Consider the following 16615-nt stretch of genomic DNA (forward strand, 5'->3'; position numbering starts at 1 on the left):
GATTGTTGACAAAAATCATTCACAATCCCAGGAACAAATGGTACCTTAAGAACACATTCCTACACTCTCATACAGAGTAAACACTCCATCAGTACAGTGGGCGTTCATAGAATGTCTGGGGGCGCTAGAAGCAAAATCTTTAAATGGGGGGTGTTGAGGTGTTTTCTGGTGGGGCATATGTCAATGTCAATTTCATCCTACAGATAACTCATTTTCATCATTTTATCATTAGACTTGCTTCACTATCATTTCAGTTTTTCAAATTATCATCCCCCAAAAAGGCCTTCTCTCCTAAAAACAAGACATGCACACGAGCCGAGTGATTAACAGCCTTTTCTTTTCTTTTCAGTCACGTGACTAGAATGCCCCTTTGAAGGGGGAAATAAGGTGAAGTGATGGCACATCATATTTAGCCTATGTGAGCTACTTCCATGTGGGCGTGGGGAAAATTGTGTGAAGCACTTTGTGCTGTTGTAGCCTGATACCAGTCCAAAATACAGATGTTTTTGTTGTGTCTGAATGAAGCGGAAAGACAGATGGAGAATTGGTCTTTTATGCGTACAATGTGGCTTTGAGATGTATGCGTCATATGATAAGGAAATGGAATCATGGGGGTGGTAGGGTACCTGTATAAATGTAATCAATTTGTAAACATAATCATTCTGTACATACTATGTTTTATTATTAAATGCTGAGTATTTTCATATGGTTTTGCATTCTTTTTTGACATTTGTAATGAAAGTTTAACTGAAAGACAGTAATATTTCTAAGACATCTTGAGACATCTTAAGACATCTTCATATTTCCAAGACATCTTAAGACATCTCAAGACCCATGTCTATAGACACATCTTATAGACACGTCTTGACTTACCAAGACGTCTTAAGACATCTTAACAAATGTGTCTTAAGACACATCTTAAGACGTCTTGAGACACTTTGATGGCTGGGTATGTATGCAAAGTATGTATTAATCAGCAGCGCTTTCTAATATAGAAACTCTCCACTGAAGTGTGATTTAGTGGTGTGTGCCTGAAACCACTAGGCCACAGAGATGTTAGTGACAACATTTTGAATGAAGATACTTGTTGAGATGGTAAAAACTGGAATGATCCTTACCTGACGGAGGCTTCTGGTCATCATCCTAACACAAAACTAGAGCTTGAACGATAAATCAACAAGGCACAAATATTGGCCAATGTTACCTTAAAGGATAACTTCGGTATTTTTCAACCTGGGCCCTATTTCCCCATGTGCATGTGTGCATATGATTCATAGGTACAACTCGTTTTAAAATTGGTTCAGTATCGAGGGAGGCGGATGCAGCCGGCAGCCACGAGGTAGATATGGGGGCAAATGCGTCCTGTATAAGTTTGAGCATTAAAAGTGCTTTTTTTTCCCCACTTACCGGTTCAGATTGCCAGTGCTATCTCTGTAAATAGCATACTAAGCTTTTCCCTGACCCTTCACCAATAAAATTATCTTGAAGCCTGTGCAAGCCTCTGTCTCAGTCAGACTCTCCCTGGGTCTTGGTCTGGGTCTGCAGCTGCCTGTAACAGAGAGCAGAGTGAGAGCCAAGAGCCCTGACTAGGGCTGGGTTAAAATAACCGATTCACCCTATTCAAATCGATCTTCATTTAAATGACCTGACATTGATTCATAAAATGTGAGATTGATCTTTTAATATACACTTTTTTCCACATGCGTGTGAAGCTTTAACCATGTTAATCTTGCTGGTAGTAAACGGGTGTGTTACGCACCCATCTAGGGGTCGGGAAGTGTAACATAAAAATGAGCCGACATAAGATAATGCACGACAAAACGGGTGAGTTTATTCACCATCACACAAAATAGAAACAATTTTTGTAAATAAAGAAGCTTGTCTTCAGGGTGAGCCCAGGCCAAAACAATAAACAAAACAAACTATCTTTCCCAAAGTAGTACCTAAACCCTATGTGAAAGAAAAGAAACAAAAATACAATCACTAAACCTAACTTCCTAAACTAAACAAAAACAGGAGAAAACAGGTCAACATAAATGGCAGCTCACCCCTACTGCTTAGTGCTATGCGCAAATATTTACAGGTGATGTGCAGGTGACAATAAAACTGCTGCTTAGCGCTGCAACGGGTCGGCAGCAGACAAACTGTTCCCTGCTCGTAGCGGCAGGACACAAACAATAAGCTCACAGTTCAAATAAGGCACACCGCTCTCCAGTCAAAAAAAAGAAAGACACAACAGTTCACAAAAGCACAGGCAGGTTAGGTGTCGGGATGCGGAGCAACGCTGCTGTCAAAACAACCCCCGGGGTTTAAAAAGGCCAAGCCCCCGTGACAGCCAATCGGCAGCAGCCACGACCAGCCAGAACCCACCAATCAGAGAAGGAGACAGGAGCGGCACCTGGCACAGATCCTCAGAAAAAGAAGAGATCTTACTCTCACATAAAAAAACAACATACATGCAATAAATGTCACAAAATACGGCCGCAGCTGTAACACCCCCCATCCTAAAGGAAACATTTAACCCCCAAAAAATGTTTACTTCAAGACTGGGCAGAAACACAGGAGAGAGCATCAGCCATAACATTTTCAGCACCTCTTTTATGCCTGATTTCCAGGTTGAAGTCCTGTACCAGCAGTGACCAGCGAGTTCTGCATTTGCCGCAGAAACACAAGCGGGTTGTGGTCGGTGTATACGGCAACAGGGAGTGTTGCAGGGCCGGCAGCAGCGAAAGGGCCTCTTTCTCGATGGTGCTGTAATTCACCTGACAGACATTGAATTTCTTCGAGAAATAGCATACAGGGTGATCAATACCTTGATGGTCCTCCTGTATGAGCACAGCACCGGCTCCACTGGCACTCGCATCCACCTCCAGCTTGAACGGGCGGGAGAAATTAGGGGCCGCCAGAACAGGGGTGCTGCAGAGAAGGGCTTTACAGGACTCAAAAGCATGTTGACAAGCAGTGGACCAGACAAAGGGTTTCTTGACACTGGTCAGGGCTAAATGATTAATGCCCGTTGTCTTGAGAAGCTCTGACATTACTTGCTCTATTATCTGTTACTATTGGCTTACTTTTGTATGTTTTAGTGTAATTAATTAGCATGCCGCATCACTTTTACGTACACACACACACACACACACACACACACACACACACACAATTCCAGGGGTTAGATCACCACATGATTCCCGAGCACAGCACTGCTGCTGCTTACTGCCCCCTCAGGGGATGGGTCAATTGCGGAGAACAAATTTCAGACACACAGATGGAGTTGAGATGCCACTGTGGAGACAGAGGTGAATGTAACTTGAGCAGACAAGTACTTTATCAATACACCTGATCAGCAACACATAAACATATAGAAAAGTCATATTTCAGTCTCTCATCCACTGCCGCTAATATTTTGTTTTAAACAAGCACAGAGGGCTTTCCAGCTAATAGCAAATTGTTACTAACAAGCTAAAACAACAACTGTTTACGTCTAACGGTTTAGCTCAGTTTGCCACGTATCTTAAAACTTACCAACAGTAATGTGACCTGCAGGCAGTAAATCTCCCCAGCAGCAGAGGGAGGAGCAGAGAGGACAGCAGGACTGATACTGACTGACTGCGTTCTTCATTCCTTCTGAACTTTATTCAGTATTGTGATCTCAGGAATATGGTCAATTTTACTGACATTTTAGATTTGTTTCTAGTGAGATATTAAGTTTATATTGTGACTTTGCTGTTTCAATATTACTGTTGCTGCTCTAGAAACAACATTTAGTTATAAAATATTCAGTTGTATTCCTGTAAAATTTACAGCATTAGCTCTCTGAGAATCTCTTTTACATACTAAACAAATTGTTGTTTTAACTGAAATGTTCCCAATTGAATTGATATCAAATCAGAAAATTGAATCGATTCAGGAAATCAGTGGTGATACCCAGCTCGAGCGCTCACTCTGCTGCTAAATCTGGGGGCTGAAATGTCCCCAAAAGTGCACTGCATGCTGACTGACAAAAACAGAACAAAAACAACTGCTTGACTTTAAGAATGTCAGTCAACTCAGGGGTGTCTGACTGATGACTGGAATGTTTTAGGGGGCAGCCCTATATCTTGAGCTCAGTTATTAAACAAATCTATTGGCCAATATTTTGTTAGCACATTTTGCTTACCCTTAATTATCAATATCGGCCGCAAAAATATTACCAGTATTGGTCTGGCTATGCTTAATACTTGCTTCCCCATGTCTTACTTGTGTTTCTTTCTACAGGGCCCTCATAGGATCCTTATCTTCTGTCCCTCTGCCGGTGCTAATGTCAGATAGCTGAAATTACAGAACTTCTCCGTTTCAGTACAGATGACTTTACTAAAATTTGCATTGTGTGACTGGCAGACGCAGACCCTGGTTGAGGCTATCCACTCCAGCCTTCTCCTGGATGGAGAGACTGTGTACAGCCTAGTGGCCAACCCGTTTCTCCTCCTGCTTGCCAGGGTTATTCTCACCAAGTGCTCCTTGAAGATGGACAGCCTTCAGGTAAAACTGCCTTTCTGTCACAAGCACCTCTTCCTGATGAATTATTGTTTTTAGGAGGTTTTGTTTAACAGTAATTCAGCCCCTGAAAGAACATGTAACGTTTATATATTTTTTTTTTTACTTTTTATTTACTTCTTATTTTGAAATTTTTGTTTTTACCAGGTTATGATAATCAATCTCATGTTTTACAGATGTCTAAACTTGAGTGATACAGTCAAAAAAGAAGTGGATAAAAAACCCACAACTTTATTGCCTTGTATATTTTGCTGGTGTAAATGTTAACATTGTAGTCTCATGATCCAGTCATGAAAAACACTATGGCGCACCAGGCTATTCCCGCTTTATTGTGGTCCTCTTACACAGTTTTGGCAGTGTGTTTCCCAGTGCATTGGGCTGATTCTGATAGCATCACTTCATCAGTATAGTGTTGCAATTGCAGTTACAGATGACAGAATCTACCAATTGCAGTGCTTGTTATAAGAAAACAGTGTTTTCTATTATGACACATGTCAGAATTTGTTGAGAGTTGGAGGCGAGAAAAAATTTGACGAGGGTGGCCACCTCATAATTCTCTGTGCAGAAAAAACCTTGCTACTGTTTATTAAGTGCACAGGAACACAAGTACAGACCCAAACCAAGAACCTAGATTAAGGAGCGACTCTTCTACCACCAGGTCCGTCTGCAAGCTGCAGCTAACAAAGCCATAGAGACTTGTTATTAAAGAAGAGCCACTTAACAAGCTCTGTTTCTTGGCTCGTCCTGTACATTTTTAAACAGAACTGTGTGTAAATAACCAAAAGCAAAATATAGAGGTAGTGAACCCAGGCAGTCTTTCTCTGGCCTTAGCTCTGCATAAGTCCTAGCTTCTAAAGATCACATTAACGTGAAGTCACTTAGGGCAGAAAGTCAATATTGTGCTGATGTCAGAAGACGTGCTTAGCATCAGCTGTTGGGATGTGGACACAGCAAGCAACAATGCTGTTCTGCTATAGGGGGATTTAGTGTTAATTTGCTGTTAACATGCTAATGAGAGATAGGAGAATTAATTATCAGCAGCACTCTCCTCCAAGCAGCAGGGAGTTTGCACTGTCTAGCTTTAAGTGCATAACCCCACCACTGCTCCCTCCAGCTGATGTATTTTATCCTCCCCTCCTGAACCCAACTCTGTTCATTCATATTCCAACCCCCTCTGGCAGCTGCTCATAGCCCATTGCACAACAGTGAATATGGAGGGAGAGAGAGAAGCTCTGTCGGTCAGGAGACAGGTGTACATGTGTATGCTGACATGATGAATATATGTGTGGACATGCTTAGTTAGAGCGCGGCTGTGTGTGCTGGAGGATATTGATTTGGTGAGACAGACAATTAAACCTGCATGTAACCACGCAACAGAGAAAGGGGTCATCTTGCTTTGGAAATGAGGCAGGAGATGTCCTCCCTGACACACAAATAAGATTTTTACATGGTTCACTTCCACTCTCCGAGTGCTGAACAAGAACAGGAGGGTACAAGGGGTAAGGAGGTTTTGGTGTAAGAAGAAATATAGCACTTACATGGCTGCAAGACATTTATTTTTTCTTCTCCCTGCCGCTTTGTGTTCTGGTCAGACACAAAAAAACAAAGGAGTTGGCTGTTTTTAATGCATGGTCAGCACTTAGCTCCAGCATGCAGCACTCTGGATGTTGGTGTTTTATTTGTGCTAAAGGGGCCTCGAGAGCATTTTATATGTTTGTTTATTATGTGCTCTCTGAGCTAAAGGTATGTTGTATTATCAAAATCACAAAGAAATGAAAATAACACGTCCATTTTATGATATGCATGTATTTGATATAAATGTCATATGTAATATTATAATACAAGAAGTTATATTACATTTACTTACTGCACAATGTTAGATCTGCAGGTATGCCTGTACTATTTTTAATTTCAATAATTTAAACTCTAGGCCTGTATTTGTGATCTGCATTGTTCTAAACAAGATGTGTTTGTCAGAAATACTCCTAATACTAAATCATCCTTTTCATACAGGAAAAGGATCTGGTAAAATTACGTGAGTTGTTAAGCAAGACCATTTGACAGAAGAGCACTTAAGTCACCTGAGAATATTTGATTTCTTAACTTCTAATAACAGGTTTAGACGCCAGATCTGGTTGCCATCGAAGATGCAAAGCAGTTAATTTTTATGGAAGTTCTTTGGATGTATAAAACCTAAGTATTGCTTAAGTGTCTTCACTTTGAGCATTCTAAGAGTTTTTATTTTGAGGATGTAGACATGTCATTAGTGTGGTTAAAGTAGAGTTTTTCCTGTCACATTAAACTAGTCAGGGTGTGTGGTGTGGTGCACAGCGTGTTTGTCGTTTGAGTGCACACAACATGACAACAGCAGTGGAGTAACAAAGAGTACATACACTAGATGTGGTCACGTCAGCAGAATGTTGTTTACACGGACAATTTTACTCTTGAAATACAGATGGGTACAACAGAATCAATCTTCAAAATTAAAATGGAGTACAGATGTTTTGTATTGATCCTATTGGCCCTAGAATTGATCTTTAAATGGCTAATGGCTCCATAGCAACTGAGCAAGGGCAAGGGTGAGCTTGGACAGCCTTGCCAGCAGCCTCTGTATAAAGAGAAGGTGCTAGACAGGACAGTATTTGTTACAATATTGGCTTTGGGTGCATTAAATAGCATTTTTACATACTGAATAAATTTGATCAGACTTATTCTTTTTAATTTGCCAGGCTAATATTTTGCTTGTTTTATTTCCAAATTCATAATAATGATATTTAGTCCTAGCCACTGCTGCTTCCTCTTCATTGGTGGACATATTATTATACAGTGTCCTTGTTTTAGTTAGGGCGTTAAAATGTTCTACCTTTTTAGTGGCAAAGTGATGCTGTTCTAGTTTTTTCATCTCTTTTTCCAATTTAGCCAACTTTCCTCTTACTTTATGGGCACTGTAAGATAGAACATGACACTCATATATGCCATAAGTACTTCCCAAATATTGCAGTGTGTGGAGGAATTGGAATTTGCATCTAAAAATATTTCTATGTTAATCAAGTTCTCTTTAAGATTTGAAGGCAATTAGTCTGGCTTGGTATCTCACATCGCAGTATCTCTCTTCCTCCCTTTAAGTTTTAAAATCTACATAACCATACAATGGGGTTTTAATATAGTAAGAAGAAAGAGAGATGAGGAAAAAAATATATTCGCATTTGTGTCCTCGAAGTTTTGCATCATTCAGTTGGTAGTTTAATGGGTGTTACTCACTTGACAGTTCTTTGAGAAAACTTTGGCTTCAGCTGGAGAGGAGAAAAACTTGTAGGAGCCTTGGTGCTCAATGCGAAGCAGTGCGGGGTGGAGCAGAGCATACTCCACATCTTTCTCCCACAGCGTTCTTTTTAATCCCAGAAACTCATCTCTCCTTCGCTGTAGATCTACGCTGTAATCAGTAAAAAAAAAAGATATTTTTTGTATGTCATCCCTCCCTTGCTTCTCGTGAGCTAGAAGACTTTCCCTTTGTCTCTTAAGTTCAAGAATTTGGCAATGATGGGTCATGGTCTTTTTCCTGATGTGGTTAGCTCTCTCCAGGATGACTGGTGAGGTGAAGTGGTCGCTGCCCAGTAACTGGGGAATGAATGATTCCAAATATCCTACCACATCACAACCTCCTGACTGTTCAGGGACGTTCAATATTCTGATGTTCGATCTCCTGCAACGGTTTTCCAGGTCATCAGTTTTGTCTTTGATCTTATCAATGTGGTGGCACATGTCTTTAATATCATCTTTGTTTGTGCCCACTTATATCTCTATGTCCTGGACCTATTCTGACAGCATGGAGAGTGATGTCTCCATCTTGATCAGTGTGGTTTGAGTGTTGGCTGTTTTCTTATCAATTTGCTTGGTGAGGTCGTCTTTGGTTTCCTGGATAGCTTCCAGAGGGATGTGTCGGCTTCTTCTTGCCCATCCGCCAGTGATCCCAACAGGTGCCCAGTGTGCAAGTGATATGAGGTCCGAAGTGTAGTTTTACTTTGTTTTTTCTTCTGAAAATTGGTGTGTCTTCTCTGGTTTGTTGCTTGAGATTATGAGGGAATTAACGAAGAATAAAGTCAGTTTTTGAGGCCTACCACAGAGCTCACTAACACACGTCCACACCCCTTGGCGGCATCTGGAAGTCCCCTGATATTGATCCTTATAACGCTAGAATTGATCTTCAAAACAAAAACATTCAACCAATATTTTGGTTTTGATCCGCCCACCCCTAATTAATATTCATAAAATGGTATAGGTGCTCTTTTGGTTTGTTGACTCAAACCTGTTTGATTGTCAGACAGCTCATGTTGCTTTACCTGTCAGATTTTGTTGTAGCAATGTCACTGCAATCCCAGATCTTAGTCATTACTTTGGGGAGTACAATGTTATTGTAACTGATAGAAATGATGGCAAGAGCTACACAAAAAAACCCAAGTTTTAATAAGCCAGCATTGCCCTTTTAAATTCTCTTGCCATAAGTGTCATATCATAATTATTATGTTGAGTTTTGAACCTCATAGACTCCCACCACTCATGGATGTTATGGAATTTTTTGAGCGCTATCAGGATATTTTACAATTGGGTTGTACACCAGACCACATTTTAACTGTTTTTAACCACATTATAACACCTATATAAGATCATATTATTCACGTAAAGGAAACCAAATATAGAAAACATTAGTTGATATAGAGGCATCAAAAATGTCCGAATTTGACACCAGAGTTTTTGTTTACTCTTCCCATTGCCCTCTCCATGACTTTTTTTTTTTTTTTCCCCCAAATATGTATTTCCAGCTGCTGCCCTGGTGGACCCTGCGCTACATCAACCTGCACCAGCAAATCCTGGAGGCCCGTTCTCCACAGCTCCTCAACTTGGCCCAGAGCAGCATGGACAAAGGTCTGTGAGAACTATAATGTAGATGCTCCTGTACACACACAATTGTGTACTTTTGCTTTGGGTTTGTTTTTCACAGTGTGTACCAGGCCCAACAGATTTCTAAAGCTAGAAGTCTAAAGCTTATATTAATACTCATCAAGTAACTACTCTATATGAATGTTTGTTCTGTGTTGCACTACAGGAATGGACATTTAATTGATAGGTCATCCACACATAAAACAGTAAACAGTAGCCTACTTTTGGTCAAATGAACATACTGTTATTGCTGTAGAATTTTTTTTATCAGTGCACCATCATTGACTCAACTCTGGAGTTGGACAGTTATTTTTTCCTGTTGCCACTATACTGGAGAAACGGATAGTTAATTTCCTAAACAATGTTTTACATTGTTGGAAGTTTTACACAAAATGCTAACGTTATTAGCGCAAGCCTATGGCATTTTGCATTGTATAAATTAACCTAGCAACTAGCAATCTTTGGTTGTCTCATATAAAGCCAGGGACAACAACAACATTTAACAAAGGTAAGGGCACTCAGTTTGGCTCCATTACAACTCACAACATTAACCGACAAAACAACTGTCACACTAGAAACGTTTTCCAAACAAATACAACATGCTAACGTTATTAGCGCCAGCTTATGGCATTTTACATTGTATAAATTAGCCTAGCGATGAGTGGAGATTTCCTCTGTTCATATAAAGCCAGGATAAATCCCGAAGTATAAATCCCTAAAGAATAAATCACACGCAAGATTTAAAGCTATTTTTTTATCTTCACAATTTATTGTTTCTTATCTGTGAAATAAAAGTAAATACAAGCTTTGTTTCCACTGAGGGAAATGGTGTCAGTATACAGAAACAGACTATAGATCTGTGTCACCGTGACACTGAGCGTTAGGGTGGGCGAGTTCAACGTTGTGTAAACAAAGAGGGGGATTTGAAAACACACCCATTTTCACAGGTAATTTAGCCTGCCCCTCCCGCCACAGGAAATAATGGATTAATCCTGGAAAGCTAATGATGTAGCACTTTTCTTCTTATGAAAGTAACATGGCGATTATTCGACCAATGAGAATTTGGTTGGACGAGAGCATATCGACCAAATAATCGACCAGTCGACCAGGAGACTACAGCCCTACAAGCTAGGTATCCTCCTGTGTGCTGCTGACATTCCGGGACACCGCAACCAATGCAGAGACGTCACCAAAAGCACATGGTTAGGTTTAGATAAAAATATCATGGTTTGGCTCTACATTCATACAGGAAGCGAACAGGCTTCCAGTTGAAAGAAGGGGGTTTGCTGGACCTATCTGCCTCTCCTCCCTCCTGCCATATAGGCACTTTCCAGTCTGCTAACTAACTTAAGTCCCATTTTCACCAAACACTTTTGGTATGGTACCTTTGGAACCTGAAGTAACCCTTCAGACATGATACCTAGACCCTAGCGTTTCCCCCGCAAACAGTACCCTCAAATGTAGGCGGGGTTGTTGTTACTTACTGCTCCGTCCAGCCCCCAGTGTATTTCTTCATTATCGGTGACACAGATGGAAGCCTGCACCTCCTTTATCACAGAACGAGGCTGTAGTGAGAGTCTCTCTCTGAGGTATTTAAAAAAAAATAGCAGGTTTGTGCATTCAGTCCTTTTTTCAGGCAAGACCAGGGGTGTAGTGTTGCTGGAGCCCACAGGAACAGTGCTCCACAATGCTTGTTTTTCCTTGGAGTGAGGATAAGAATATATGTAGTTCACATAATCTGGTCAAAATTAATACATACAGTATTTTTAAACACTTGAAGATCCACTCATTGCTAAAAGTGTTTGTCTTATAAAAACTAATGAAATAGTCAAAGTTGTCACAGTTTAATTTAATTTGGGTTTATTGATTCAGGTCGTGAACTCGTGCATTAAGTATTACAAGTGTTGGGAATCAACATATATTTACCTTACACGGTGGCACCAAATATGTTGGGGTCAACACACTAGGCTTCACACGGAGGTATCAAATATGTTGGGGTTAAACTGGCTATCAGAAATAATTAATAATTATTATTAATAATTATGTTAAATAATGTGACTTAATTAACATTAAATCACCTCGGGGGCACCATTCCCGTAAAGGGAAAAATGATAGCCAGTTAAAGATATCAGTCTCATAAAATAGGCTAAAGCTGTTAATTTGGAGTTTGATTAATAATTAAATTAATGACAACAACCAAAATTAATGGTAATGCCTGAAGGATTTTGGAGTTCTTGACGCAGCAGAGGTTGACTATTAATTCACCCTTGTGCAACATTAAACAGACAGCAGGCATGATTTCAAAGAATTATATTTATTCACAAATTAGCAAAGCAAACCAAAACACACAAATTCTAACTAACTATATACAAGCTTGGTGTGTGTGTGTGTGTGTGTGTGTGTGTGTGTGTGTGTCTGTGTGTGAGAGAAAACAGAAAGACAAAAGCAGGTGTGGTGATCAAGTAGCCGTTTGGCCTACAAAACAAAATGGCTGACAACAGAGAACTACCAAAATGGCCAAATCAAGGCTGCTTCCAGTCGGGGGAGGTGTTCGTCAGACTGTGTGGTCAGGACAAAGACAAAGGAAAAGAAGCGGGAACTTTGAAATGCCTGTTTGAATGTAGCTCTGTTGAAAGCCTATTTGTTAATGAGTCTGTGTCAATGTGACGTGTGTTGCAAACAGTCTGAATTAGTGCAGAGATTTAGTTGCATGCAAGAATCTGTTTGTGAACAGTATTAGCAAACTAAACACTTAGCTGTGGCAAAGCCAACTAATCAATGACCTAACTGCAATCTATTACAACAATAACTCAGTAAACAGCATCAAATCACGTACAACAAGTTAAACAGTCTTGCTTAGCCTGTAAAGCTGTGATAAGCTATGCCCAGTTGTTACAATACCGATCCTTGAGTGGATGGAAGAAAGAGTCACTTGGTGGTGTGCTGCTGTTTAGCCGGCAGAAGAAGGCTGGGAAGATGGTTCCAGGTGCAGTCTTTGTTGGGTCCTTTGTTCCAAAGGTTCTGATCCGAGGAAGCCAGTCGCTCGGGGTCCTTGCGGAGTTAGATGCTGGGTGCTAACTCACTTAGTTCCTTGTTGCTGGAAAGCTGGTTGCAAACCTTGTGTTTGCAGGAGAGTCTGTGATCAATTGCCCTCCCTTTAGTGGTTTGGGCTATGGAGCCAGGGTTTGGGCCTTTGCTGTTCCAGGCCCAACAGGGAACAGGTGTGAGCTGCTGAAGCAGCTCGAGCAAGAAGAGAGAGTTCTGTGGAAGGCAGTAGATCTTGTACAGATGCCTGTGACATCACAGAGTCACATGTCACTGTAAAAGGTCTTGTCCAATCAAGTTTTGGGACTTGAGTCTCACTGAGGTGTGAGGTGAGACCTCCTGTGGAGATGGGTGCCACTTAGCTCTCTTTGTTTGAAGACAAAGAGCATGCAGAGGAAGAAGCCTTTAAATTTTCCAGTGATGATTTTACCAAATGATAAATCATCTGTGGTCCTGTGAATCCCAACATAAGTTAATGTTACACCTTAAAAGTCGCCGGCAGTCGACTGTGAATTAAGTTATCAAGTCATTCTCTGATTTTATAGTTACAGTTTACTAATAAAACTCTCCACGGTATTAACAGTGGTTTCTGCCTCAAAACCAGCCACAGCTCAGCCCTGACCAGAGTGACAGTCTGCTATTGGCCAATCAACAGACTGTAGTGTTCACAGCTCCACCGTGTAGTACCAGATCTGTTTGCTAGGTGCCCCAACAGAAGGGTTACCAAAACTGGAGATGGTATGGAACGGTTCCATCGGTACTATCCACAACTTTTTACAGTGGAAACAGAAAAAAAGCATACTGTACTGTACTGTACTGTACTGTACTGAACTGTACTGAACTGAACTGAACCATACTGCTCGGTGGAAATGAGTCTTTATCACTCCTGAGCTATCTAACATTACAGCTCAGCCGAGGAGGATGTCATTTATGTTTTTATGCCCCATGTCCATGAGTAAATGCAAACTTCCTTCTGTGCAGTGATACGGATGGTGGATGTAGTTCATTAGAAAGAAAATTGTTCCTACATTAAATTGCTCGCAACAAGGTCTGTGAATTATCTTGAGTAAACGGGTCATGATTTCGGAAAAGAGACATTGCTATTGAGTTTTTCAAATGTTTTTTTTTTTTTGGCACTTTGAGCACCACAAGCTGAGTGCCAGCTAGTTCCATTATATGGCAGACATCTCTACGGTCGATATCACCAACACTTGGCAACTCACACCAAAACAGCCAAGACTGATACATTGCACTACAAGTAGCATAAAAAAATTTGGGTGAATTGTTCCTTTAAGTAATGGCATTTGGCCAGAAGTAGTTCTGAAGCTTTTGTTTATTTTCATTAGAATACCAGTGTGTGATAAATTGGTTTTTGGAATATTTTGTGCCTTGGTGTGAATTTACTTCCCTCTTAATAAAGAAAAACTATTTTCCTTTTTAATGTCAGAGCCAGCCAGCAGGGCTGTTAGCAGAGGACATTTAATATGTTTGTTTTTAATTATTGTACTTCTTTTTTTTTTTTTTTTAATCTTTTGAAGAGTGCTTGCTTGGGTGTGTTGTTTAAAGGCAGACGGTGTGTTTGTTGGGGTGCAGTCTGTTGTGTGATGGTTAACAGAGTGTGAAGGGTGAGCAGTATGTGCAAGCTACAAAACAGCCCAATCCATATTCCAGAGCAGCAGTTGGTCACCCAATCCTTTTACAAGTGACATGAGGAGGGAGGTGGGATGCTGTGAAGAGCATGCAGATTTTCCTGACGCTACACAGCTCTGGGCAGCTGTTGCCATGATGTTTGGTTTGGCTTGGTTTTGTTTTAGTGTTAGATGGTGCTCAGTAGGGAAAGTGTTACCTATTTAATTTCCCTGATCTGTTTTTACTCATACTGTTCAGGAACAGTTTGACAGCTTTGATTAACACTGGGCAGTCAGAACAACACTCACTGGCTTGATGTTGCTTTATTTTAGCTGTCAGCATTTAGAGGATAGTTTAATTACCCAAAGTGGGACCAACTCATGAATGCCTGCTGCATGTGTCTGCACACTGTTTGAGGGTTTTGACAGAAACAGTTTTTCCACTGAGATGGACGTAGCTTGGCTCAACCCAGATTTTTTTTCATTTTCAAACCTGTAGTCTTTAGCCACACCTGATGCTGACAAGTGACATCACCTGAGGACATTTATTCAACCTTAACTAACTTTACACAACTCCATCTGGAGCTTCAAAAGGATCTAAATCAATATTTCTTTCTTAAAACTTTACAGTTATCCAACTCAACTGCTGGATCCCCAAGCAGTGACAGTTAATCCTAAGGGGGACATGAATATGTAAAGTAAATTTCATGGCAATCATTCCAATATAATTGACCCTTCCTAAGTCCTGCCCCTTTTTGCTCTTTAGTCCAATAACAGTTGAGCAAACTTGGAAAGTGGCCAGATCTCGGTCAACTTTACTCTGTCCTGTTATATGTAGATAGGCTATGTCCTAGTCTTGTCTATGTTGAAGAGAAACCTAAATTTTGTAAATGGTTAAAAGATGCGACTTGGGGACTGTCACAATCTTCATAGACACATTATATTGTAAATAGTCAAGTCTTAAGGTCACTAATGTTAGCAAAAGGCTAGAGATGCATGATAATATCGACATGTCGGCTAATACAGGCTTTAAAATGAAATATAGGAATCGGCCAACATGCTTTTTCTTGTTTTGCACAATCAGTGAATATTAGACTAGTAGTAAATTAGACTAGTCTTGCCAATGTATGGGAAACACTGCATACCCACACCCCTATTGCTCCGAAGTTCTCTTTAGAGATTCAGTAATGCTTATGGCTTTCAGTGTGTGTCTCTTCCCTTCCATTCACACACATACTATCACCAGTAATTTTCCTACAGTGTGATACCACCGATGGCAAAGGTTACACAGATGTGTTGCATGTAAAACTCTCTTTCACCGTGCTCGCTCTGGGCACCATCACCCTCGGTGTTGCTTCATTAATGTTGAATGGGAATGAAAATGTATGATTTCTGACCATGAATTATAAACCTCTCCTCGGCTTCTTTTCTCCTGCTGGTCTCAACTGAGGAGAACCTCTCCATCTCACTGACAGAGCTTTCAGCTAGGCCGATTAATAATCAGATCAGATGGAAAGAAGGAGAAGGAGCCGCACATCAGATGAGAGACCAAGCTTTCATCCCTTGCCATCACCTTCACGCTCTGTTTGTCTTTTTAATGCGTCACCTCAAGGCCTCAGTTCTTTGAAGAGTGCAGCTGTACTCGTTTCACATGGATGGTGCTTTGGGGACCACTTGGATGTCTGCCCATGTTATTAATCCTGAATTTCAAATGTCCTCATGTTCCTTTCAAAACTCTACTGCATGTTTACATTGTAAGTTGGATTGTATTTGTGCAGTGTTTATGTCTGTGCCCTAGCAATAGCCCTACCTGGAGACATTATGGTTTAGAGTTGTCCATCCTTCCTTTCCATTCTAGAGAACGCAATATCTCTCTATATTCTTCAAATATAGCACAAACGTCCACTTGTACTCAAGGACAAACTGATTAGATTAAAGTGTTGAAAGGTCAAGGTCACTGTGACCTCACGTTTTTGCCATAACTGAACAATTCATCCACCACATTGACAAATTTCCACACAAATGTCTAATAGAATAAGATGACAAAATTATGACATTTCAAATCAAAAAGGTCAAACAGCACTGTAACATAATGTTTTCTGGCCATAATTCCCCGCCATAACTGAGGAACAGGAGAGACATTTGGTCAGATACTAAATTGGTGACACTAAACCCCCGTTCTCACCAAGCGCTTTCGGTACCTTTGGACCCAAAAGTAACCTTTCAGACATGATACCCAGACCCTCGGTCCATTTAGCGTTTCCACCGCAAACAGTACTTTAAAATGTGGACAGGGTTGTTGTCACTCAGTGCTCCATCCAGCATTTACCTTGTATCATTTATGTGTCGTATGCCGTAACCATTCAGCACCAAGACACTCCAAAATTAGCTATGTTTGAAGGTAAATAGTCCACACAAGAGCAACATTTAAGAGTGTTTGGGACAACTTGTGAATGGAAAGGTCATAAAAT

At 40.6% G+C, this 16615-nt stretch overlaps 1 protein-coding gene across 2 annotated transcripts in view; it reads left to right on the top strand.

Moving 5' to 3' along the window:
* ttc27 (tetratricopeptide repeat domain 27) overlaps positions 1 to 16615 on the top strand; it is a 137740-nt gene that overhangs the window by 34859 nt on the left and 86266 nt on the right. For both annotated transcript variants that reach the window (XM_049601182.1, XM_049601181.1), the window contains exons 4-5: positions 4378 to 4518; positions 9354 to 9456. In XM_049601182.1, coding sequence (XP_049457139.1) covers positions 4378 to 4518; positions 9354 to 9456 — 244 coding nt within the window. The remainder of the gene's footprint in view (positions 1 to 4377; positions 4519 to 9353; positions 9457 to 16615) is intronic.

This window comes from Epinephelus fuscoguttatus, linkage group LG16 (assembly GCF_011397635.1).
Source record: "Epinephelus fuscoguttatus linkage group LG16, E.fuscoguttatus.final_Chr_v1".
NCBI classification, from domain to species: domain Eukaryota; kingdom Metazoa; phylum Chordata; class Actinopteri; order Perciformes; family Serranidae; genus Epinephelus; species Epinephelus fuscoguttatus.